Genomic DNA, 25,623 nt, shown 5'->3' on the forward strand with positions numbered 1-25,623 from the left:
CTTTGCCAATGTAATCATTAATTTAATCAGATACTTTCAGAAATGATGTAATCATTAATTTAATTTAATCGTACAAATGACAAAGTAATTGTAATTTAATCAATTACATTGAAAGTAATTGGACCCATCTCTGCAACATTGTTGACAATTTTGCTCCTTGTGTTACTTTCACTTCACCTGAGAGACTATTATTCCATTTCACTTGTATAGACATATTTCTATATAAATTACGTAAAAGTATCCATATTCCACCACAAATTTTGTCATGATATAAGTTGTTAAAAAGTATTTCATGATTGAGTTTATCAAAGGCCTTTTGGGCATGAAGGGTAAGTAGAAAAATTTCTCTGAAGAGTTCCTTATAACAGTCTGCTGTTTGTGTAACAATAAACGCTGTATTTAGTGATGATGCCTTTTCTGTGAAACTATCACCAAGGAAAAATGAGGTATTTTTCCTTGGCAATAATTTTGAATAGTTTTATATAAATAAATCTATATTTTCTTTATTACTTTAAGGTTAAATTAAAGTGTTAGAATATCAACATGTCAAAACTGAGTAAGGGCTTATTGCAAATATTTCACATCTTAAAGAGAATATAATTAGACTGTCTTTCTTAATTTTGGATTAGGGATTAAGGTAAACTTGAAGTAAAGCTATTAGCACCTTCAAAATATTACAATAAGACTGTAATTAGCTATTTCCTATTTAAGATAAGATACAATAGAAGTGTTATATTTTAGTTACATAATTTTATACTTTAACTAATAGATTATAATTGATAAAAAAAAGTCTAAGGGACGATATATGTTCAATAGTAAGGTTTAAAATAATTACCCTCCCCTTTTCGGGAGTTATGTATTTTGATTGGTCAAGTAAATATGATACATAAAATGATTATTGAAATTAAGGGAAAGATGCGTTTTAGAAAGGGACTTGGTAAGCTTAAGTAATTGAGAGGATGGGATAATGATAGGCTTTGTCACATCATGGTGACTTAGTCCCATATTCGTATACATGTATAACTTGTGTTGTAAATATTAATGCTGATCTATTCGAGAATAATTAATATACAATCATCGAACTTAGTGTTTTATTGACTTCTTGTGCGTTATACAAAGAAAACCAGACAATGCGTTACCTATGCTCTACCATCACTATACAGAGTTAGTTCCCCTACAAAATAATATGATCAGAACTGGGTCGCAGAATGTCAGCTAACTCCCCCACTTATTGACATGCGATCCAGTCCGGTCATAAAACCACGCTGTAATTTACTTTGTTTTGGTAGTAGAGTTGGTTCAATTCTGTCTTTTAAGAGACTTTCAAGTACAGTTGAAAAAGTATTAGTAACTGTTATACCCCTGTAATTTTCTGTGTACATCTTGTCTTTGCCGGTTTTTAATACTGGAGTAACGGTTCCAGATTTTATTTTTTCTGGCACATCTAGATTGTCAAAAATTAAATTGATAATAAATACTATAAATGGTACAAGCTCTTCTGCTCCATACTTGAAATGCTCTGAGCTAATTCCATTAATGTCTGGTGATTTTCCTGTTTTCATCTTTCAAATTGATGACTGGACCTCATCTACAGTCGCTCTTTCTATTGGTTGTAGATTTTCTTTTTCTATAGATTCATTGATTTCGTTTTGGATCTTTATACTTTAGAGAACAGCCCGGATTTTCCCTGATATTCAACATTGAAACCATGTAATTGATTGTTTATACAAGCAATTAAATGATTAGGTTAAGTGCTTCATTCACAGTTGGTGTCCACTGATGTTATCAAATGAACACAGATGGTTAGCTGGTCAAGATTATTTAATTTCCATATCCTCTGCACTAAATACATTTTATCAGTGGCGGATCCAGAAATTTTCATAAGTGGGGGCCCACTGACTGACCTAAGAGGGGGCCCGCTCCAGTCACGCTTCAGTGATTCCCTATATAAGCAACCAATTTTTTTCCCAAAAAGGGGGGCCCGGGCCCCCTGGGCCCCCCCCTAAATCCGCCTATGTTTATATTCTTGTCTACAAAATATTCTCATAGTCAAGGTATTTTGAATGAAAAAAAATTTACTTTAAAAATTCATTTAAATAATATTTAAATTTAATTTTTCTTTATGATTTCTGCAGCTAATTTGGAAATGCTATGATAAATATTTTAAATTTAGCAAATTTGATATGTTTTAATATTATATTATTATCAATAGGGTCCAGGACCAATCTAGTCTATCTTATTATAGTCCTTCGTAATTAATTCAATTTTTCATGTGCATATATTTAAAGCTGGTATATTCAGTGAAGGATACATATTTCTTGTTAAAAAAGGTTTTTGTCGAGCCTGCAACTTTTGTTGCAGAAAGCTCGACATAGGGATAGTGATCCGGCGGCGGCGGCTACGGCGGCGGTGTTAGCTAACTTCTTAAAAGCTTTATATTTTAGAAGGTGGAAGACCTGGATGCTTCATACTTTGTATATAGATGCTTCATGTTACGAAGTTTCCGTCAGTCACATGTCCAATGTCCTTGACCTCATTTTCATGGTTCAGTGACCACTTGAAAAAAAAGTTCAGATTTTTTGTAATGATGAATTCTCTCTTATTATAAGTAATAGGATAACTATATTTGATATGTGCGTACCTTGCAAGGTCCTCATGTCTGTCAGACAGTTTTCACTTGACCTCGACCTCATTTCATGGATCAGTGAACAAGGTTAAGTTTTGGTGGTCAAGTCCATATCTCAGATACTATAAGCAATAGGGCTTGTATATTCGGTGTATGGAAGGACTGTAAGGTGTACATGTCCAACTGGCAGGTGTCATCTGACCTTGACCTCATTTTCATGGTTCAGTGGTTATAGTTAAATTTTTGTGTTTTGGTCTGTTTTTTTCATACTATATGCAATAGGTCTACTGTATTTGTTGTATGGAATGATTGTAAAGTGTACATGTCTAGCGGGCAGATGTCATGTGACCTTGACCTCATTTTCATGGTTCAGTGGTTATAGTTAAATTTTTGTGTTTTGGTCTGTTTTTTTCATACTATATGCAATAGGTCTACTATATTTGTTGTATGGAATGATTGTAAGGTGTACATGTCTAGCGGGCAGATGTCATGTGACCTTGACCTCATTTTCATGGTTCAGTTGTCAAAGTTAAGTTTTTAAGTTTTGGTCTATTTATCTAATACTATATGCCATAGGTCAACTATATTTGGTGTATGGAAATATTTTATGATCTTTATGTCAGTAGCGCAGGTTTCTTTTGACCATGACCTCATTTTCACGGTTCATTGCACAGTGTTAATTTTTTGTGTTTTGGTCTATTTTTCTTAAACTATAAGTAATAGGTCAACTATATATGTTGTATAGAAGCATTGTTAGCTGTACATGTCTGCCTGGCATGGTTTATCTGACCTTGACCTCATTTTCATGGTTCATTGGTCTTTGTTAAGTTATCTTGGTTAATGTTAACTTTATGAGACAGTTGTAATAAAGCTTTATACTTAAGACTATCAACATAATATCAATGATTAGTATAGAAGGCGAGACATTTCAGCGTGTGCACTCTTGTTAAAGGTTTTTATGGAATACTTTTTTTAGCATTTATTTTGATTTTTTTTTAAGTCCCACTTGCAAGCTTGTAGTATAGATTTTATTGTGTGTGTATGTTTAGAATAAAAATAAAAATCTGGTCTGTGTTTCTAATACTAAAGGAGGTGTTTCGGTTATGGTCACCTATCCTCATCAGGTATCCCTTACCTATATGTTTCCTTTCTTGTAATACTTAGAATGGTTTCGAATTTGGTTTCACTTATGGGGATACTCCAGAGGCTGATTTAGAGGGAAGCCAAGCCCCCCCTTTTTCTGGGAGAAACTTGATTGATAAAATAGGGAATCACTAAAGCCTGACCGGAGCAGGCCCCTCTTAGGCAGTCAGTGTACTCAAATAACTATATTGAAATCAATCAGGTTCAGGACCAATCCATATATTCTTCATTTTTAGGCTGAAATATTACCTAATTCTGTTCACATGCAAATGTGGAGTGGACACACACCCCTTTTTATTTTCCACTGAATAGAGGGGCTGCCCCGCAATATGTATACAAACCACTTTTATTGTTATAATATTGCATTGAAATGAGTGAGAACCTACGCTTAAAATAAGAGAAAATAAGTTCAAATATGAAATAAAATTGAGAATGGAAATGGGGAATGTGTCAAAAAGACAACCCGACAAAAGAGCAGAAAACCGATGAAGGCCACCAATGGGTCTTCAACACAGGGGGAAAATCCAGCACTTGAAGATGTTTTAAAAATAAAAATTAAGCACAACAAGAATGTGTCCACAGTACACGGATGTCCCACTCGCACTATCATTTTTTATGTTCAGTGAAATTGAGGGGGGGGGGGGGGGGGGGGGAATGGTAATTTGGCATTTAAATTAGAAAGATCATATCATAGGGAACATGTGTACTAAGTTTCAAGTTGATTGGATTCCAACTTCATCAAAAACTACCTTGACCAAAAACTTTAACCTGAAGCGGGACAGACATAAGGACAGACAAACGGACGCTACAACCAGAGTTTAAACATAAAGGCCCTCTACTATTGTAGGTGGGGCATAAAAGTTATAAACAGCTGCACTATGAGCTAGAGCGCATGATACGCCTAAAGGTTTTCAAGAATACAGTTCAATAACTTCTCAATGTCATTCCAGAAATTTATGAAAAAGGGGGGGGGGTATCTTAATAGATATAAATAAGTCAACAAAGTTGCACGAAAAATGGTCAAAGCACTTTTAAGGTTATTGTCTGAAAAATAGAGAATCACTCCTTTTCATTAATAAATTCCCATGACTTGGAAATGTGAAATCTAAAATTTATATAAAGCGAAAGGGAGCTTAAATAAATAGATATAAACAATTCACCAAAGTTTCATGAGAACTGCTGAAAGCATTTTTGAGTTTTTCTCCAAATACTAGATGTCTGACATGTTAAAGACGGACAGACAAAGATATACCATAAGACTTCCTTTAATCAGGCGTATAAAAAGTTGTCTTTGCTTCATGAATATTTTATAAAAAAAAATTTTTTTTATCATTAAATCAAATTTATCAAAAAAATGTGAAAATAAAAAAGAATATTCATTTCTTATCAAAATTAATCTTCAAAATGACAACAATTATCAATCTATTCAACATTTAAAAAAAAAAATGAAAATTAGTAAAAAATATTCATAACTTTATTTTATATTGATTCCTTTAACTGTATTGAACATGATTGATTAAAAATACACACAAAGATAATGTTACATGTAGTAGACATATTCATCTTTCAAGAAAAGACAGAAAATGCCAAAATGTTGACTTTCTTATCTATGTGTAACATCTGTGGTCAGTTTATTGGGAAGAGTGATATATAAATTACAAGGACTTCAAACTGTGAAGGTAATCAGTTGTGAAATTTGAGATTCCCTCAAATCTGAGGGCATTCTTCGGGCTGTACTATAAAGTATTTACGAGGTTAAGTTTTTCTTCACCAATCTCATTCTCGATGTCATTATTAAATAGTTCTGAGAAGTAGTCCCTCCATCCATCTGAAGTTTCCTCTGGGTTATCTAAGGCGTTTTTATTGAAAACCATTATGTCTGGATTTGAAGTATCAGATCTTCGTTGGTTTTGTATTAATTTATGAAATAGTTTGTTATCACTTTGGCTTGGTTTCATAATTTTCTCTGTAAGTACTATTCTTTGTGAAGCATGTGCCCTTACGTTGTGCACTCCTTAATCGCCTTTTTGCAGTTTGCATTTCATTTTTAAGCTCGTGATTTTGCATATCTTGCTTCCATATGTAGAAGGCTTCTTTAGATTTTCGAGAAGCATTGTTTATGTCTCGGTTTCAAATACTTCTGCCTTTTTTTGTAACAACTGATTGTTTTCTATGCTTTGGGATAGAAAGGTTTCCTGCATGATGTAGGATATTCTCTAAATTTTCAATTGCTTCTGATGTTGTTTGAATTTCAGTTAGATCTATTTCTTTCAGTTTAGTTGTGATGGCTTCTTGGTATATTTGTTTATCACATTTTCTCCAATCAGGACGTTTAACTATTTTTGTTATCTGCCGTTGTTTTCTATTCAATGTTCCTAGAACTTTCACTTTAACAATTGTGTGGTCAGAAACATTTAGAGGCTCAATGTCTGATATAGATGTTCCAGACCGTATGAGTATTTGGACCGTATGCATACTTTTTCAAAATACTCATACGGTCGGACCGTATGCGTACGGTCTGACTATTATTAAAAAGTTGGTCAAGTTTATTAGATACAAATGCATATAGCAGATCAACATAACTTAACTATCAAATTAATATAAAAAAGTTCAATTGTAATTGAAACTAAAACTTTATATTTTAACTTGTTTTTAATTCACGCTAATTAAATATGCTAATCTCTTGTATTAAGCATGTCGATCAGTAGTACATTAATTGTATTATGAACGCTGAAATTGAAGATATCAGAAGTAAACATAAAGTGGGAGTTCAATTGTTTTAAAATATTTAGCAACTTTATAAAAAAAAAAAACAAAAAAAAAAGAACATGCATGAACTGCATACATGAAATTGCTAAAAATATTACGTTACTTGAATTGTGTCACCTTGGGCGAGAGTACCAAAATAGGATTCATATATACAATTAAACAAATACTAGGCTAATTTCAATTGTTCGTTTGTTCATTTTATCTATCTAATTGTAACAAATTATCAATAACAATTTGTAAAACTAAAAATAAAGATTGTTTCAATTTAACCCATATGATCAAATAACATGTATGGTCAGATCGTACTGGACCGTATGCGTATACTTATACGGTCCGACCGTACGCGTATGGTCGGACTGTATGAGTATACGTATACGGTCCGGACCGTACGCGTAGGGTCCAAATACTCATATGGTCTGGAACATAGATACTGTGTACCTTATATTCTTCTCAGCTCTCTTGTGGAGAAAATAATCTATCTGTGATTTAGATATCTTATTATGGTTATAAAATGTTGGTTTAATTGGATAGTTGTGTGCCATTTCCAATTCGTTGTTGATTATAAATTGTTTTAAAATCATATCTCTTGATCTGTTGTCTCTATGTAGTGACGCATTTAAATCTCCACAAAGCATTATTTGATATTTTTCCTAATATTTTTCAATTATCTCTTCAAGCTGAGCTAGCATATCTTTATATTTGTCATCACAATTTTCATTTCCTGATGGCATGTAAACATTTATCAAGCATATAGGCTGCTCTTTCGTATTCACTGTTAGTACAATTATGCGTTCATTTCCATCTGGCATATATTTCACTGCATTGTCAATGTCTTTTCTCCAGAAAGTACCCACCCCCCCATAACCTCTTCCACATATGACATCTGAAGTGTCGATAGTGTCATTAACTGATTTTGCCTCTACTTCATGCATATTACTGACAGTATTCAAGTAATGTTTCTCAGATGAATATAACCAATGTTCTTGAATACATAAAATTTCACATCTCTTTAGTACTTGTTTCAAATAAAGTTCATTTGACCTAGCATTTTGTATATTTAATGTACCTATAGTGATTTCCGTTTTTGTGGATGATTCGAGGTTGAGGCTCGGCTGTGCTCTATAAAAGGAGTAGAATCTCTTTGTTCTTGATTTCCTGAGTTTGAATTATTTTCAGTTTCTTTTATACTTGCTGACCATTTAAATAATTAAAATTTTACTGTTGAGAGTGGAGAAATATCGTAATACACAAGTTATAGTGGTGGAATCTGTTTTTCTAATGATTTTATTCTTCCTTTGAAAGACTTACTGAATATTGTGTTCTTTATATGTGATGTCATCAGGCATGGTTTCCTTTTTTCATGATGTCAATATTTAATTTCGACCAATCATATGCAGAGAACAGATATTTCACTTGTAAAAATAGCACAAAAATTAATTTTTTTTTTAGGTCATTGTCATACTTCCCTGGATGTATCCTTATGCCAGGTTATCTGAATATAAGTCAAATAGAACTAAAATCAGTCTTAAAAACTACAATGCGCATGATAGCTTGAGGAAACGGTCATACTGATAAATTTAACATAGTAGTTTGAGAATTGACACATAAAACCAGTCTGCTTATTGAGTATTATAGATAATGGAATGATATTTACCTGTGAGGATAGGCTTTGATCTCTTCTAACAATAACATCTTTTTTGCTTTGGTTTCATAATCTCTTCTGATAAAAGGCTTCAGTATTCTATAAAAAAAAAAAAAAAATCCTGAAGTGCCAATAGTTGCCATAGAAAGGAGAAATAAAGTGAAAACATAGAAATTTTAAAAATGAAATCAGTATTATGACAGGGTATGCAATTGAGTATATTTCTCTGTTATTGTACATCATTTAGGAAAAATGGGGAAAGAAATTGTGTGAACATGACAATAAACAAAATGTTTTATACCTTATTTATTACACTAACATCATCACCTATTTTGTAAAATCAAGTAACTCTTTACATGTTAACACTGGTGTTGATTCTATGTTCAACTTCAATTTATTTGTGCCTTTTTTCAATGTCAAATGTTTTAAAAGCTCCAGTAAAAATTTTAAACTCAAACCCAGTCTTGTTTAAAATGTTTACAAATATTACATGCAACATATCAACATAATCTAGCCAAACAAAAAAACTTATCAATCAACTATACACAAACTTACCTGGCTGTATATGGACTAATGATACTCTGTAGCTGGTCGTCCTCTGTACCCACTAATCTATTCAGAAAAGATGGTTTATGTTGTGTTAATAGTTTAGAATTGAAGGCTACAGTCTGAAATGTAAAGACAAAATATGTTACAAATGTATATAGACATCATAAACACCTGATGCAATGTTCTAAAAAAAAATATAAACATAAAATCCTTTCTGAAGGATCTATTCATTTTTCAACAGAAAATGTAGATTCATATTTTTAGAATCCTTGTAATTCATGTAAATGGGCATTTTGGCTTTGGGATACATATATTATCAATGATGGCAACAAATAAAATAGTCTAGTGCTACAATATTATTCAAGATTATTTTCAGGTTTGGTTTTTGTAAGACAGTCTCATTGAAGATGCAGATAACAAATGCCTTTCCCTATGAATAATAGAATAGTCCTTATTTTAGTAGAGTCCTAAAAAAGGATATATATTTACCTTACCTGATGAAGATAATATCATGTTTAGTTATTTTTCATGAGTAGCTTTAGAAAGGTTACATACAAGAGAAATTGTTGATATATGGACAATAGTACATCATGACAATGGTTGTACCCATTAACTTACTTGAAATCTGTCGAGAATCCTGATATCACCTGGTAAAAATCTGTTTGTAGGTAAACCATGTGGATTCAATCTGTTAACATCCTATATTAAAGAAAGAACCATATTGTTTATAGACTATTCAAAGTAAATCAGCCATATGTAATATTTTCTCTTCGACAATGTTGATCATACAAAAAAAATGTTCAACCGTAAGTCTGCCTTAAAGCTACATGAAACTTAAAATAAAAAAGGGTTAAATATGTTTTAAATTCATGAATGGCTAAGTTTTACTCCAAAACAAGTCTATCAATTCACTGGTTTTTCATGCTTCATACTCAACAATCACTAAACGACTGAAACAACTAACAAAGTCTGATACAATGAAATCAAAGTTCTTTGAACTGAATGTCTCTCCATAAACCATTTAAAATTTCTTGTTATCTGTTTATAAAGAACTCTGACAGTATTAGTGTGTACCTCTTGTATCCAGCTGTCTCCCCAACATTTCCTTGCCATTTTGTTCATCTCCATGTCTATATCAAATATTGGTTGACCTCGTTCTCTCTTCAGCTGCAAATAGATAATCAGTTAACATATCGTTATTGATATTTATATCTATATCATTAATGTCCCGAAACACATTTTAATATGCACCCACCATGCCATATAGCACCGTCCCTAGGTGCCTCTTGCAGTTCAGCTAGATATATTTAGCCTACTCACAGTATTCTTTTTTGTTACTTTCTAGAGGTGTGCCTGAGACAAAGGTTTTATATATATACTAATATGTGATAACTGTTGTTTCTTATTTGTGTTTGTAACTTGTGTTGTTTATTATATTTGTAAAAGAATATTATATTACAATGATATTATATTATGCTCCTTGTGAGCCCATTTTATGGAAATAAAGCATCTTCTTCTTCTTCTTCTTCTTCTATACTATTAAACGAGAAGACCTCATTTTGGGTGTCGCTTCTCCTCCTTCCACAATAAATTAATCATCATGCCTCTGTGTCCTATAGTTAACATGTATAGTCGCATTTGTCATCCATTCTTATGATCATTCAGTTTGGGTTATTTTGGGATAAAAACGAAAAAGAATGCATCCGGATATTTTCCCGTCATTGGACAAAACTTTAAGTCATATTAGACTTCCGGTTTGTGTTTTTCTGTACTTTGAACATACAAAGACTATGAATAAAGTTTATAAATTTACTTTCTGCTGTCATTTTGAGTTCTAGCATGTATCATCCTTGCTTAACGTGTTTCAGTTTGGGTTATTTTGGGAGGAAAACGAAAATGAATAATATTTGCTATTTATTTTGGTAAGAAAACGAAAATGAATAATATTTTCTATTTACTATCAATTAGTTTACAGTGGCATATCCAGAACTTTTCATATAAAGGGAGGGGGCACTGACTGACCTAAAAGGGAGGGGGTTCCTCTCATGCTTCAGTGATTCCCCATATAATCAACAAATTTTTTCAACCCAGCCATTACTATTCATGACGTTCACTGATGTATATATATATATATGTAAGTACCTTTGATTTTTGATACCTCTACTGAAATTCTCTGTATAGTAATTAAAGTATATATGCATGTTCATAGAGTACAGAAAGACAGAAGGTATAAAAATCGGCATTTGGAAAATAGGGGGAGGGCAAAAAAATGTGCCCAGTCCCTAAGTACCCTTGACTTTTGATACCTCTCCTGAAATTCTCTGTATAGTAATTAAAGTATATATGCATGTTCATAGAGTACAGAAAAACAGAAGGTATAAAAATCGGTATTTGGAAAATAGGGGGAGGGCAAAAAAATGTGCCCAGTCCCTAAGTACCTTTGACTTTTGATATCTCTCCTGAAATTCTCCAGTCAGTATATTTTTTTACAGTTTACATACGCTCTATTTCCCCGCGATTTCTCGGGTGTGTTCTAGTCTATTCTAATGATGAAAACCGTCTTGGTAACCAAAGAAAAGTCAAGAATTTTTAAATTATTAAAAGAGTTATAATCAAACAACTTCAATTAAAATAGCAAACTTAAATTTACACAATAGTTTTGTAGAGGGTTGCTACAACATGAATGAGATTACTCCAGATGATGTTAATTATACACTCAGAGAATGATCTGTGAGAGATTTTCTAATACTAAAAGATATAAACTCAATGTAAACATGTTTGTGGAGTTTGTGTCATTTTCTTCTTAGCGCATGACACTTTATATGTTACCTGTCGTATAATTAATTTCCTCCGCAGTCTGTTTATTTCAGGAGGGAGCTGACATGTGTTTGAAGCATCATTTAATTTCTTTAAAAGTTGTCTTTCTTCATACAAACTCATCAAAGTGCATCTAAAATCAAAATAAAATTTCAATCATTAAACAGAAAATGCATGTACAAATATTGTATTAAATATATTCAATATCAGACTGTAACATTCTATTACACTTGTGTTTATTTATATTTATCATATTCTTAGCATTGATATGATAGCTTTTGCATATGTGTAATGAGCGGAAGTACACAAGCCATAATTTCCCACCCTGGCTGATAACCCATATCAGGGGCATCTTGTGCAAAAAAACCATAATAGTGCCTCTCATGCAAGTTACTTCCGGTATTTCTGGTATCGGTTGTTTACTTTTCCATTGTGACGTCAGATATTTTTTATGACAAGGTCAAAATTTACGGGAACTTTTGTGGGGATAGTTTAGTACTTGCTAACAAATGCCATTGACAATTATGAATCATTTTATAGTACAGCAAACATGAAGTAATAATGATCATAAAACTCTTCCAAATTATCAATGTTTCAAAATGCCTCTTTTAGAGGAACTATTAATATCTTTATCATATACTTTCGACAATTGTTTTATGTATGGCAAATTAACAAATAAAATAACTAAAACAACCTATTAAATAGGGAGATAAATAAATATGGAGGTAGTGATGTTATTGTTGGATTCATAATTTTACTTTTATTTAAAGTTTTTGACTGTTTTAGTTATTTTATTTGCTAATTTGCCACACATAAAACAATTGTCTAAAGTATATGATAAAGATATTAATACATGGCCTTTTCCATATCGGCCCGAGTATCATCCCTTGACCCATTTTAGCACCTCAACATCGTCTCAAGCTGATATGGGAGTCTCAGGATGATACCCGGGTCAATATGGAAAAGGCCATGTATTAATCTCTATGTACCTGACAGGCTATGATCTTTTTACTGACATGATTACAGCCTTTCAAGAATATCTACTGCCATTCACCTTTGTTTCATCAGTTTTTGAAGTTTACCTGTACTTTTGGATTAAAGCTTATACAATTGTTGCATGAATTGTTACCCTTGTGCAAAAAATAATGTAATTAGATTCAGAAACAGTTTAGAGAGTAAAATATGATTTCTATTGATTTCAATATGGTCTTCATTTTAAATTAATAAATGCCTTGTTGTGTTTTATCAAAATCATATTTTATCGAATCAATTTTTTTATGTAATTCATTATAGACTGAAACTATCACTAAAATGACTTTTGAAATAGTGGTTGTGATACAATATCCCTAACTTAATTAAGAAATCATCTGCAAGTTTTTTAAAGCAATTCATTAACCCAAGATGATGGCAAAATCTATGGCAAATTGTTTAACCCTGGTCGTCTCTTTCTATTTTCATATCATTTTTGCAAAATTATTCAAATTTTGTAATTACTTTTCTTCTTGTATATTTTCCTTGTTTTGGGTCTTATTTTCTTTTTCTATTTTAGTTTTGCCTGTAGATTTTCCTCTATCACTGTGTACTGTACTTTCATTTTCATCAGCACTACTGTTTTCACTTTCACTTTCTGAATCAACAACAGAATCATTATCTTCTTCTTTAACTGATTTTACTTCCTCGTTGGTTTCCATTGGTAACCCTTTTCCTTGGATACTATCAGAATCATGAACAACACACATGTCAATATCTTGAATTTCTTGTTGGATTTCAACTTTTCCTGAATAGTTAAATTTATTATCTCATTAAACATTTGAAAGCATGTTTCTAATTTGTCCTTTTTATAGTTTATTAAAATTCTATGAGTCTGCAAAAAAAAATTTTTTTTAAGAATTTGGAAAACTGGTTATTTCTAGAATTATTCCGATTCTTATGCTTGCTGTTCTTAATTGATGTCTTATAAACATTCATTTTTTATTTATTTTTCATCATTTTCAATTATAAGATAGAGATCATTCTTTTGATAAGATATGTTAACTTAAGTGTTTTTACATCTTTCTAATCTTTTATTCCTTATTTACAAAGGTACCAGTTTCCATTCATTGATTTGTTCAAACTTGATATTTTACTGTTTTTTTAATCTTTTTATCAATGTATTTATACCTTGAAAATTTGAATTACATATGGTGACATTGAAAATATTTGTATTCCTACTCTTGAATAAATAAACTACCTTCAGTAGCCTGAAATAGCATCTCAGTATCTACAGCATTATCACAGACTGTGGACAGAATGTCATGTAACATTGGAGAATCACACTGTCTTGGTGACCCTGGTGGAGGAGTTATGGTTCCTGGGTCTATCTCTAAATCACTGTCAGAATCATTCACATCTGTATTATCAGCTGACATCAACAAAGAAGGAATATTTACTAAAAAAAAGATTAATTCATCTTTAAAAACATTAAGGTTGCTTATTCTAAATGTTATTTAGTGGCATTTTTGTAGATCTTGTATTGATGACCATATATTTACTGTTTCTAGTTTATACTTATCTATAAAAGTATGACTATTCAGCCATGTTGATGAATCACTTAATAATCCAAATTTGCTGATCATTTTTTGCTCATTAAATATTCCTTTTATCAAATATTGTTTTTTTTATAAAATACACAGAAATGGTAAAAGTCATCATACAGGAAATAAAACTCCTACAGGGAGATGGCTGACAATTTCAGACATGTTTAATTATTGTAAATCTTATTGTGCTGAACATGTTTAGTATGTTCCTCTATATCATGTATTCCTTCTGTAAAATACACAAAAGGGAGTAAAAATCTTCTTTTAAGGAAATAACTTCTCTAAGGGGTCATCCTGACTTATTTGTAGATCTGATATTTCTAGTTTAATATTTTAACCTGTTGATTATTTTATCATCAATTCGCTTTTACTTTTTGAGATATGAGCCAAAAACTGTATTTCACCCCTATGTTCTATTTTAACGACCGTGACAAAGGAGGAGATTTTTTCATAAAAGTTTACATTTGGTCCAAGGAACAATAAAAACTTAAACATTAAAGTATCAAATTCATTAATATAAACCCAAATGTTACATAAAAGGAATACTAACACTCTGGTTTAAGTTCATTTTCTGTCAACCATGAATCTGTTTTAGAGCTGCTTGCATGAGAGAACTGACTGTCATCATCAACTTCACTTTTCACAGAACAAAATGATGAGTTTACAGGAGAAAAACTATCCACTGAAGACAGAGTACTTCGACTCAATGAGGTGTTAGTATTATGGGACCATGAAAAGCTTGGATCTACAGGTTCCTGTTTTATATACTGCATGAATGTTGTTACTAGATTGTCTTGACTACTACTCTGTACAGGACTAGGACTGGGCTGAGAGAGAGACTCAAACATCTGTTTATCTGAGCTGGATGTATTTAGTGATGTGAAACTTTTTGCTCTCCTGATGTCCTTAGCTTCCTGAATAAAAGTATTATCTATTAGACACATTCTTAATTGCATCATTTTTATAGAACTTTTTTTTTTTACAATATGTTTTCAGATTTCTACTACTTGAGTTTGAATAATTTTAAATTGGATCCATAAATAAACAAATACGAGAAACATGTGAATGAAGAACTCATAATATTTTAATTTGAAAAGATGTGTTATTTTTAAAACATATATCATACACATCAGAAGTAATTAATTAATCCAACACTTCTTTTGCTTTGTAAACAAAGCCATGTTCAAATTCCAATAGAACATGAGATGCATGTGTGTGACATCACAATCAAACTTGTATTTTGAAAAAAGCCAAAGATCAAAATGAAATTTAGTGTTGGGGTGCATGCTAACAGGGGTTTCATTATCTTTCATGTTGACCGGTACATTCCTATTTGTAGGTGGTACTTTTCAATGTATTCAATGAACATCTTATATAAAAATTCCTGAATTCAGGCGGTACTTATAAGTAGCATAGGAGGGTAAAAGTACCGGGTACCGCCTCCTAATGAATGGCCTGAGCAATGCTAGGAAATTAAATCTAAAATTCTATTAAAAGGTATGTTTACCTATTTGAAGTTAATCTTTCAATTGTGAAAAAGTTGGCTTTTCTAAACTAGTTGTGATTTATCATGTCAAAATAATTATAGATCTACTCCTAAGTACAAAAGTTCTGAATTTTCCTATTAAAATAATTCTAATAAGATGCTGTATGCACATTTTAACATAGGTAGCATTATATTTGTCAATATGTTAATAACATATAGGTATTGACAAACATAATGCCTACTCATGTTAAAATGAGCATAGAGCATGTCCTGGATTAAAGATGTGGATATTCTTAATGGTCATATATAATTCATCTGTCAATACCAGTATACACAATGTAATTCATTTAATATTGTTAGTCTGACTAATTACAAGTGATATAAGGGTATTGTTGATAATTTACACCCTGATTTACAGACACAGTATATAGGAAATAAAATGTATTTACTGTTAGAGTTTCTCTTTTAGCTTTCAGTTCCATGGCAGCTTCGATGGAAGTTTTGCCTCGTCTGTTCCTGAGTCCCTCCACTTTACTTAGACTATCAACAGGAGATACAGATAATCTTTTTCTATTCTGTCTGGCAGTTTGTATGGAAACTAAAACCAAATCAACAAAATGTTACCTTTCATAAACATCACACTTATAAGTATCACTAATCAACTCCAAGAGGTACCCAAAATAAGGAGTGGAGACATTCAAAAATATTTTTAGCACATTTTCTGGTAGAAGTGAACATTCATTTACAAAATACAATGTATTGCCTACAAAGCATATATTCAAGGTTAAGTACAGACAAATATTGTTGTTTTTTGAGCTGTTATTAAGTTTCAGAATACAGAATGCTCTTGAAAAACTCTCAAAGATTGAAACAAACATTGTTTTTGGTTAATTCAATCAATACTTAGATAATTAAAGAACCTTAGTGAGCACGCTCACATACCACACATCCCCACATTGTCATTGGAGAGATAAAATAAGTGTAAGGAAAAAAATTGTATAAGAAAAAAAAATTGAATCATAATTTCCTGTCAATATGCACATCTACATAGTATGTCCTTATTATCTACAAAGTTTCATGAAATTCTGTTGTGTGGATTCAGAGGAGTTGCGATGACAAACTGTTGCAGCAGTACATTGAAGCAAAAAGTTCAAACGGGCGTAACTCCTAGAAAAAAATTGAATCGTAATATCCTGTCGATATGCACATCTGCTTAGTATGTCCATATTATCTACAAAGTTTCATGAAATTCTGTTGTGTGGTTTGAGAGGAGTTGCAATGACAAACTGTTGCAGTAGTACATTAAAGCAAATAAGTTCAAAGGGGCGTAACTCCTAGAAAAAAATTGAATCGTAATATCCTGTCGATATGCACATCTGCGTAGTATGTCCATATTATCTACAAAGTTTCATGAAATTCTGTTGTGTGGTTTGAGAGGAGTTGCAATGACAAACTGTTGCAGTAGTACATTAAAGCAAATAAGTTCAAAGGGGTGTAACTCCTAGAAAAAAAATTGAATTGTAATTTCCTGTCTATATGCACATCTGCGTAGTATGTCCACAGTCTGCACGGTTAGCCACTAGTCCGATGCCCCAGACTAGTAAAATTTCATTCGAACTAGTAAATTTTTGCAAAACTTTGTTTGGACCAATAAGAAAATGTCAGAATATAGGTCTTTAGACTAGTAGTTGAAAAAGTTTTTGGTGCAGACTGATGTCCATATTATCTACAAAGTTTCATGAAATTCTGTTGTGTGGTTTGAGAGGAGTTGCGATGACAAGAAACAGGACTGACGGACAGATGGACTGACAGATGGACGGATGGGTCAAATACATTATACCCTGCGCAACCCGTTGCATGAGGTATAATTACTCACCATGGCTGGTATATGGTGGTTTCATCTCTGTCAGTCTCCACCAACCATTTTCACCTAATTCCTTGGCTCCTGAGGTAAATACTTGAGGACATCCAGATGACAGGGTACCAGCTACTGTTCCATGCCATAATGAGGTTTTCTTTCTATAAGAATATATATATTGGTACCAATATTACTGCTCTTATTGTGCATTTCAACAAAAATGTCTCTTCAGTGTTACATCAATAAATACCTGGTTTATTTCAGAAGGTAAAGTACCTTGTGAAGGATCAAATAAAACACCTCAAGCTAGGTATACTGTCATTTACAGGATTTGTTTTCTAAACTTTTGATATGAATATCTAATATAAAGATGTGTCCATCACACCTGTGTTCTTAAAATAAGCTATCTATTAACTATAGCTATATATGGACAGAGTATTGTTGCTTTAATTTATGATAGTCAACATCCAGTGATCAACAAACCTCTGTCCTCCAAACAAAACTGTCCAGTGTTTGTCTATGTAGGCACATATATGTTCCTTCCATCTAAAGTAGCCATATTTTCCAACACATCCAGATAACTGTAAGTTATATAAGGCCAGAAGTACAACTTGAGACCTGCAATCAGCCAAATGTTTATCAATTAATACAACCTTAATCTGTTAATTGTATCAATGAATGACCATGGCATGGGTAAGGGTTATGACCCCAATATTTAAGTCTCTTAATTTAGAATGAAGTATTTCAAGTTACTGAAAATTGAGAGAAAGACAAAATGGGACATTTTGTTAAGTTTTCCTCACATATATACATAATAAAACTTCAGGATTTCTTCCACAAATAAGCTTAGGAAGCATAGAGCGCATGGTTCTACGAACTAAATAATCAAGTCAAATGGTTCTTCACTTATATTAAACATAATGTTAACAAGAGGCTGTCACAACGACAGCAAACCGGATTTATTAACATTTATTTGTGTCCTGGCAATATCACAAGAACCATTACTGATGAATGGTGAAAGTGAAAATGGTCAATATCAAATTTGACCTCCATTTTGTCATCAGTATCAACATATTAAAATTTGAAAAGCTTAGATTAAATGGTTCATGAGTAAATGCAACAACCTGAATGGAAACGCCATTTTACGATCTTTCAAGAACCATAACTCCTGAACGGTAAAAGTCAAAATCGTCATTATTGAACTTGACCTCTATTTTGTCATCAGTAACAACATATTAAAATTTCAAAAGCTTTGGTTGAATGGTTCATGAGAAAATGCACGGACACGACGGGAAAAACCATTTTTCAATCTTTCAAGAACCATAACTCCTGAACGGTAAAAGTCAAAATCGTCATTATTGAACTTGACCTCCATTTTGTCATCAGTAACAGCATATTAAAATTTCGGAAGCTTTGGTAGAACAGTTCATGCATAAATGCACGGACACGACTGGAAACTCCATTTTTCAATCTTTCAAGAACCATAACTCCTGAACGGTAAAAGTCAAATTCGTCATTATTGAACTTGACCTCCATTCTTTCATTAGTAACAACATATTAAAATTTGGGAAGCTTTGGTAGAACAGTTCATGCGTAAATGCACGGACAACTCCATTTTTCAATCTTTCAAGAACCATAACTCCTGAACGGTAAAAGTCAAAATCGCCATTATTGAACTTGATCTTCGTATAGTTGTCAGTAATAACATATTAAAATTTTAAAAGCTTTGGTTGAACGGTTCATGAGTTAATGCACGGACAACATTTGGTTGCCGCCCGCCCGCCCGCCTGCCCGACAGCCGGACCGCCCGCCCGGCCGCCCGCCGTACATCCCCAAATCAATAACCGACATTTTTGTCACAAAAATCCGGTTAAAAATCCTTTTAATTGAAACATGCCTTTTTTCGAAAAACTAAGGATTTTCTTATCCCAGGCATAGATTACCTTAGCTGTATTTGGCACAACTTTTTGGAATTTTGGATCCTCAATGCTCTTCAACTTTGTACTTGTTTGGTTTTATAAATATTTTGATATGAGCGTCACTGATGAGTCTTATGAAGACGAAACGCACGTCTGGCGTACTAAATTATAATCCTGGTACCTTTGATAACTATATGCTGCCATAGAGTTAAATAGGAATCTAAAGGTCAGTATAATATTTGTTTTAGCACAAAATCAAAAATATTTGTAAAGGAATTCTGATCCTTTCTTTAAAGTTTGGGAAGATATTCACTTGAAGCTTAAGAGGAAAAGACATTTTATTATTGCCTGATCAGCATCAAGAATTTTCATTGACTTTCTTGTTATTATTACTGTGCTTGTATGTGGTGTTGTGTAATTTTAGCGCAATCAGATGTATTTTTGTTTTTAGTGTGAAGTTGAATATATTTGTCCTCTTTTCTACAGGTTTTAGAGCAGTTTACATCCTGGTCCTTATGGTAGATGGTTGTCTCATTGATAATCATACCACATCTTCTTTATTATCACGCATAGACAGCTTTTTTTCAGTACTGTATTTGAAATGCCATATTTCATACTCCTACCTTCCAATGGGGTATAAAAAGGTAAATATAACTAAAAACTTTGAACTTAATGCCCACAGTTTGAAAAAAAAATCCAGTTATTGTTAAGAAATGTAAAAGACAATGAAAGAAGAACTGTTAAAATCCTATAAAATTCTATTAAGATTTACCATTGCATCTTTAATCTATCTACTTCTTCTTCTCCACTTTTATTGCATTCAGTACAAACTAAGTGAAAAAATACATCACCTGCCAATAACGATGGCTTTCCGGTCTTTAAACAATCTGATAAAAAATATCTTTTACATAATAACAGAACATGTATATGCTATCAGGGTTGTTCAATATTTTTAAATAATGGATGATACTGTGAGAAGATAGATTAATTGATACATATAAAGTATGGATGAGACTGTGAGAAGATAGATTAATTGATACATATTTGCTTTATGTATACTGTGGATTAATTTATTTTCCTGGGAATCAATTTCCGTGGATTGAGGAAAACTTACATTTTCGTGGATATTTGATTTCGTGGTTTTGTCAAAGTCTGTATACAACTCAACAGCAAATTTGTAATTCGTTGAACATTTAAATTCGTGATTCACTTGTACCAACGAAAACCACAAAAATTGGTTTCCCACGAATAATAATGAATCCACAGTATTTGCAAATATTTCATGTATTATCCAAAATAAACAACATGCTATCTATACATGTATTGACAGCAAATACTGAGTTGCCATCCTCTGGGTTTACGATTTTCTCACTGTGTTGAAGACATTTTGTGGCATTGGGCTCTTTTCTACTCTTTGTTGGACTGTTGTCTCTTTGACACATTCCCCATTTCCATTCTCAATTTTATAAGTATTTTTGAAACCATAAAGGGATTGCTCATGCACTATAATTCATTTTTTATAAATTCATATTTTTTTTACAGAACTTAGGATTGTTCAGTGAAAAATAACATAATATTTGGTTAATGTTTGAGTGACATACATGTATGTAGTATTACATTATATTTGTGATTACCAAATTTGCTTTCAATGGTGATACAACATATTTACTAAATCAAATTGAATACACTCTTTATCACTCAAATTCCTAGTTATTATACAGTACCTACTAGATGACTTAATTGGAAATAACTCTTGGTGGTGAATTCTCAGTCAGGTGATTTTTCTTGATATTCTGCCATTTTGGTGAAAATGCCCCTTTCTGTCTTATTTAATAAAACCCTACTGTACCACATTTTCTAGAATTCTTCATTAACTCCAAATTTAATTAAAACTTTGTATTTTGAATTTTCTCTTCTTTTCAATTCTTTTAACATGTTTAACTGTCATTGACTCTATAAAACTGATAAATCATACCTATATGGAACTGTCGTCTACATTTCATACATGTTAACTTTGGAGTCTCTTCATCAATTTCCTTTACTTTACAATAACAATGTGTTGCCTCAGGTTCCATATTTAATATCTAATCAATCATATTATGGTTATGTCTGTAACAAAAAATTTATTCTGAAAAATATGAAAAAAGGAAGATACATTTAGCTACAACATGCATTCTTTAGTATTAATGCATTGTTGATCTAAAGAGGAAGAAGCTACTTGAAGTTAAAGAAGAAATTAAACCAGGGGCGCATCCAGAATTTTTGAAAGGAAGTGTGTAAGTCCCCTGTTACATTCATTGGGTTGGGAGGCAAACAAATTTTTGGATGATTTTATGCAAAAAACAATTAATTGTGAAAACATTTAATAATCTTTTTTTTTTTGCCGTCAAACATGTCAAAGGGTAGTCCAAATAATTATGACATCTTGAAAGGCTATTATATTTTTTTCTTTGACGCCTTCCAAGACGTCATAATTATTTGGACATAGTCAAAGGGCAGCTAGCCTTCCAAGACGTCATAATTATTTAGACATAGTCAAAGGGCAGCTAGCCTTGCCAGACGTCATAATTATTTGGACTAGATCACCACCAGAAACATTCTTATATTTAAATCGCTATACATCGTGTAAATTATAATTAATTTCCACATAAGTTCTATTGTTATTTTCTAATTAGGTTGACAAATGTAACTTTTCCTGTATGTCAACTGATTATTACCAAAAGATGGCAAAACCAAAAAGAACCAATCAAAAAGGAAAAAAAAAGCATGACAAAAGACAAAAAAAGGGGGGTGAAACAGAATAAAGAAAATACATACAAGGTTATTCATAATGTTTGATCATCAATATACTTGTTGACACTAAACCTAGTTGGTACTAAAGCATTTCCCTGTGTTTATGAAAAAGAAGATTGCAAACATTTTGCCGCAAAACCAAAACACCGGAAAATCCAATACTAAACGTAAGTACAAGTTCGGTGTAGACGTGAACGATATTACGCCCGAATGTGTATTATGAGGGGGATAGGACATTTATCGGGACTCCGGGATCGGGTGTTTTTAAGCTCGGGATTTCGGGATTGACCCCTTCGGAATTCGGGAATTCTTTTTTCGAATTTCGGGATGTCGGGATTTAAATTTATTTAAATTCGGGACCTCGGGATTTTGTGTTTTTAAGCCCGGGATTTCGCACAGGCACTTGTCTCCGAAAATAAATTCCTATATACGTGTTATATTAAGGTATATAGGAAATTTTTTTCTGAGACAAGTGCCTGTGGGATTTCGGGATCAGGACCCCTCCTACCCCCCACTATTATGAATCTATTATATATGGTCTATATTATAAACTTCTCATATTCCAATTCCACGGAGCATCGTTATTCAATCAAATAGATACTACGTCAAATATATTCTTAGATAAAAGTAGGCCTTCAATCATTCAAGCACCTTTTTTTTATATGCATATTAAAAGGACATTGATATTTCCGGGTCATATTGAGTAAACACTTACTTTTAGTAACAGACTGAGGGAACACCACTGTATCTGTATCGGTACGTTGTAAAACTATTCAAGTTAGGGAGCTACCATCTGATTTTTATGGGGGGTCTAGGATGAAAAATTTTGTCCTGCATTTTTTTTTTAGCTGTAATCTCTGTCCTGCCTTTTTATTTTTCACTCTAATCGGTCCTGCCTCTTTTTTTTGTTTTAGTTTATCCTGACTTTTTTTTTACCTAAATTGTCGTCCTGACTTTTTTTTTGCAAGTGTCACATCCTGCCTTTTTTTTTTTTACTCAAAACTCCTGTCCTGCCTATTTTTTTCAAATTTCATCCTAGCCCCCCCCCCCCCCCCCCCCCCATACCTGCCAACTGTCACTATTTGCGGGGGATTTCCCCCATGGAGGCTCCCAAATTGAAATTTTTAAAGAGCAATTGTGTCCACAATTTTAACAAAACAATTAATTTTACAATGAATTGAGGCATATAAAAGTATGAAAAGCCAAAAAACATCATGACACTGAATTTGAAGGCCCCCTTGAAGGTTTTTTTTAGGAGTATGGCAGCCATCTTGCAAGCAAAACCCCCATGGGCAATTTGAAAACTTGGCAGGTATGCCCCCCCCCCCCCCCCCATCCCATAAAAATCAAATGGTAGAAAAAATACACTTTTTATACTTTGAGGACTGAGCGAATCAGGTGAGTGTGTGAGTTCGTATGTTTTATTTGATTGCATTGTATTTATGTTTTGGGAAGGTTAACTTTCTGGTAATAAGACCCGTCACGGCCTGGCTGGGGAATTGGGTAGGCAAATGCTCACATTAATCTGTACCGATACAGGCTCCAAATGTCCTCCTTTATACGCCATAACTATGGTGGTGCTCCTATTTAAAGGAGGCTCATACGGAGACAAGAAGAAGCTCCCTTAACAGCATGATTTATAGCTACGTTACCTGGCCAAAAGTGTTCGTCACCTGCATTTCTTTGCTCTATATTTCAAATATAAACACATTTTTTTTTCAAAAAAATATTTTGAAAACAATTTTGGTTGGATTGTTATTAGCAAGCCACAGACACTTGTCTCATACCCCCCCTCCCCTTATCTACCTTAATATAACACAAGGTACTTAACTCGCATTCTTTGAAAATGTTCATCCGGTCGTGAATTTCTTTTATATGGCGATTTCTCGGTTCTCAACCCCACTAAAACTTGTTATGCCGTAAAACTCAATATTTTTTTCTACACGATGGTTTATAATACGCATACAGTGATACTTTTGTTGTCGGAATCATCCGTAGCAGGCCTGCCCAAGTATGTCAATCGTAATTAATTTGTCTACCTACACACAGGCACTTGCCTCAGAAATGTTTTCCCCATTATGCCATAATATAACATTATATTTATTTATAGACAATAGACAATAGACAATATTTTATTCGCACAAACACATTTACATTAAATGGTTATGGCATACAAAATTAAAACAATAAACTGACAATAGTTAAATTGATTATAACTATATTAGAGTGACAGTGGTATTCACAGCAAAGAAGAAAAAGGCTATAAATATCAACAGTTTACACATTGTTAATGTTCATGAACAATGTCAACAATTATAAAAAAGAACACAAACAAAAATTAGTTTATATTAAGGTATATAAGGGGACAAACCTAGTCAAAGATGGAAAATTGTCTAAACAATATTTGTTAATTTAGTCATAGTTTTGTCTGAAGTTGTTTTTATTTTCTCTTGATGTGAACACAGACAATAACATTTTACAATTTAATTTGGTTGAAATTAATAGCATATTTCTGTCCAGATTTTATCTAATTCGTGAGAAAATGACAATAATGCACAACAAAAAAATATAACCCAATAAACAAATAAACCTATGACAACCTGCTTCTATTGGTACCAGTTGCTTAATATCAAACAAGAAATTATCCGAAAATATTTTTTTGAAAAATGCAGTTTTATACGAAATATGTAGTGAAAATCGCAAGTGACGAATACTTATGGCCCGGGACTGTGCATATTACCCAACTCTGTTGTATATGAAGGTTTTTCTCTTGTTTAATGGAATTTGCTCGTCTATTGTTAGTGAAAAGTCTGAAACTCATCGTGTGCAGAATTTATGCCACGAATCTTTGTTTGTAGAGTTCAAAGTTTGCTTAAAGTCCTGTATGGATAGCTCTCGGTTTAACTGCTAGTAACTTCCAGTTATGTTTTAAAACGCTATTTAATTTCACACAATGGACATTACTTAGACCACAGTTATAAGATCTTATAATGAGAAACTTTTTGTTATAAGTTTTTCCTATTTTTAAGAATAACATTCTAAAGTGATTTTAAAACCTGTTTTTAATTCAACATCACACATGTTTAACTTTAGGGGGATGTTACACCATGCAATGGTAGATGATAGGACAACATTGAGAGATTATTGAAGAAACGAAATGTTCAATGTACAGTGGTAAACGCCATGTTACAAGCTATGTTCTATTAAAGAATTGAAAGATACCAGGGCCCTTTAGTTGCATAGCGTTTATTACTTCAGCAAGCTGAGAGTAGCTAGTCGATTGAAAGATCGACTGCATCGTCTGGGGGAAAAACATAGCTTTTCCTGCAAAAACTAGAATCTTATGTATACATTACTTATTTTAAGGTAAGATAAATCGACACTTACTACAACAGAAAACACACCTAAGATGATATAAAAATGCCAGACTTGAGCTTTTTATCAA

At 32.5% G+C, this 25,623-nt stretch overlaps 1 protein-coding gene across 2 annotated transcripts in view; it reads right to left on the bottom strand.

The window, feature by feature from the left end:
* LOC143056333 (cysteine-rich protein 2-binding protein-like) overlaps window positions 1-22,329 on the bottom strand; it is a 32,134-nt gene extending 9,805 nt beyond the window's left edge. Inside the window, exons 1-14 of one of the 2 annotated variants that reach the window (XM_076229423.1) lie at window positions 22,203-22,329; window positions 21,361-21,494; window positions 20,158-20,272; window positions 17,950-18,084; window positions 17,485-17,627; window positions 16,058-16,206; window positions 14,673-15,036; window positions 13,777-13,974; window positions 13,041-13,323; window positions 11,559-11,679; window positions 9,804-9,896; window positions 9,348-9,428; window positions 8,736-8,848; window positions 8,193-8,279 (exon numbers count right to left, since the gene is read on the bottom strand). In XM_076229423.1, coding sequence (XP_076085538.1) covers window positions 8,193-8,279; window positions 8,736-8,848; window positions 9,348-9,428; window positions 9,804-9,896; window positions 11,559-11,679; window positions 13,041-13,323; window positions 13,777-13,974; window positions 14,673-15,036; window positions 16,058-16,206; window positions 17,485-17,627; window positions 17,950-18,084; window positions 20,158-20,272; window positions 21,361-21,460 — 1,982 coding nt within the window. In that variant the 5' untranslated portion in view covers window positions 21,461-21,494; window positions 22,203-22,329. Of the gene's footprint in view, window positions 1-8,192; window positions 8,280-8,735; window positions 8,849-9,347; window positions 9,429-9,803; window positions 9,897-11,558; window positions 11,680-13,040; window positions 13,324-13,776; window positions 13,975-14,672; window positions 15,037-16,057; window positions 16,207-17,484; window positions 17,628-17,949; window positions 18,085-20,157; window positions 20,273-21,360; window positions 21,514-22,202 lie in introns of both variants that reach the window. The other variant, XM_076229431.1, reaches the window with a different exon arrangement.
* Between the last annotated feature and the right edge of the window lie 3,294 nt (window positions 22,330-25,623).

Source organism: Mytilus galloprovincialis, chromosome 1, assembly GCF_965363235.1.
Source record: "Mytilus galloprovincialis chromosome 1, xbMytGall1.hap1.1, whole genome shotgun sequence".
NCBI classification, from domain to species: Eukaryota; Metazoa; Mollusca; class Bivalvia; order Mytilida; family Mytilidae; genus Mytilus; species Mytilus galloprovincialis.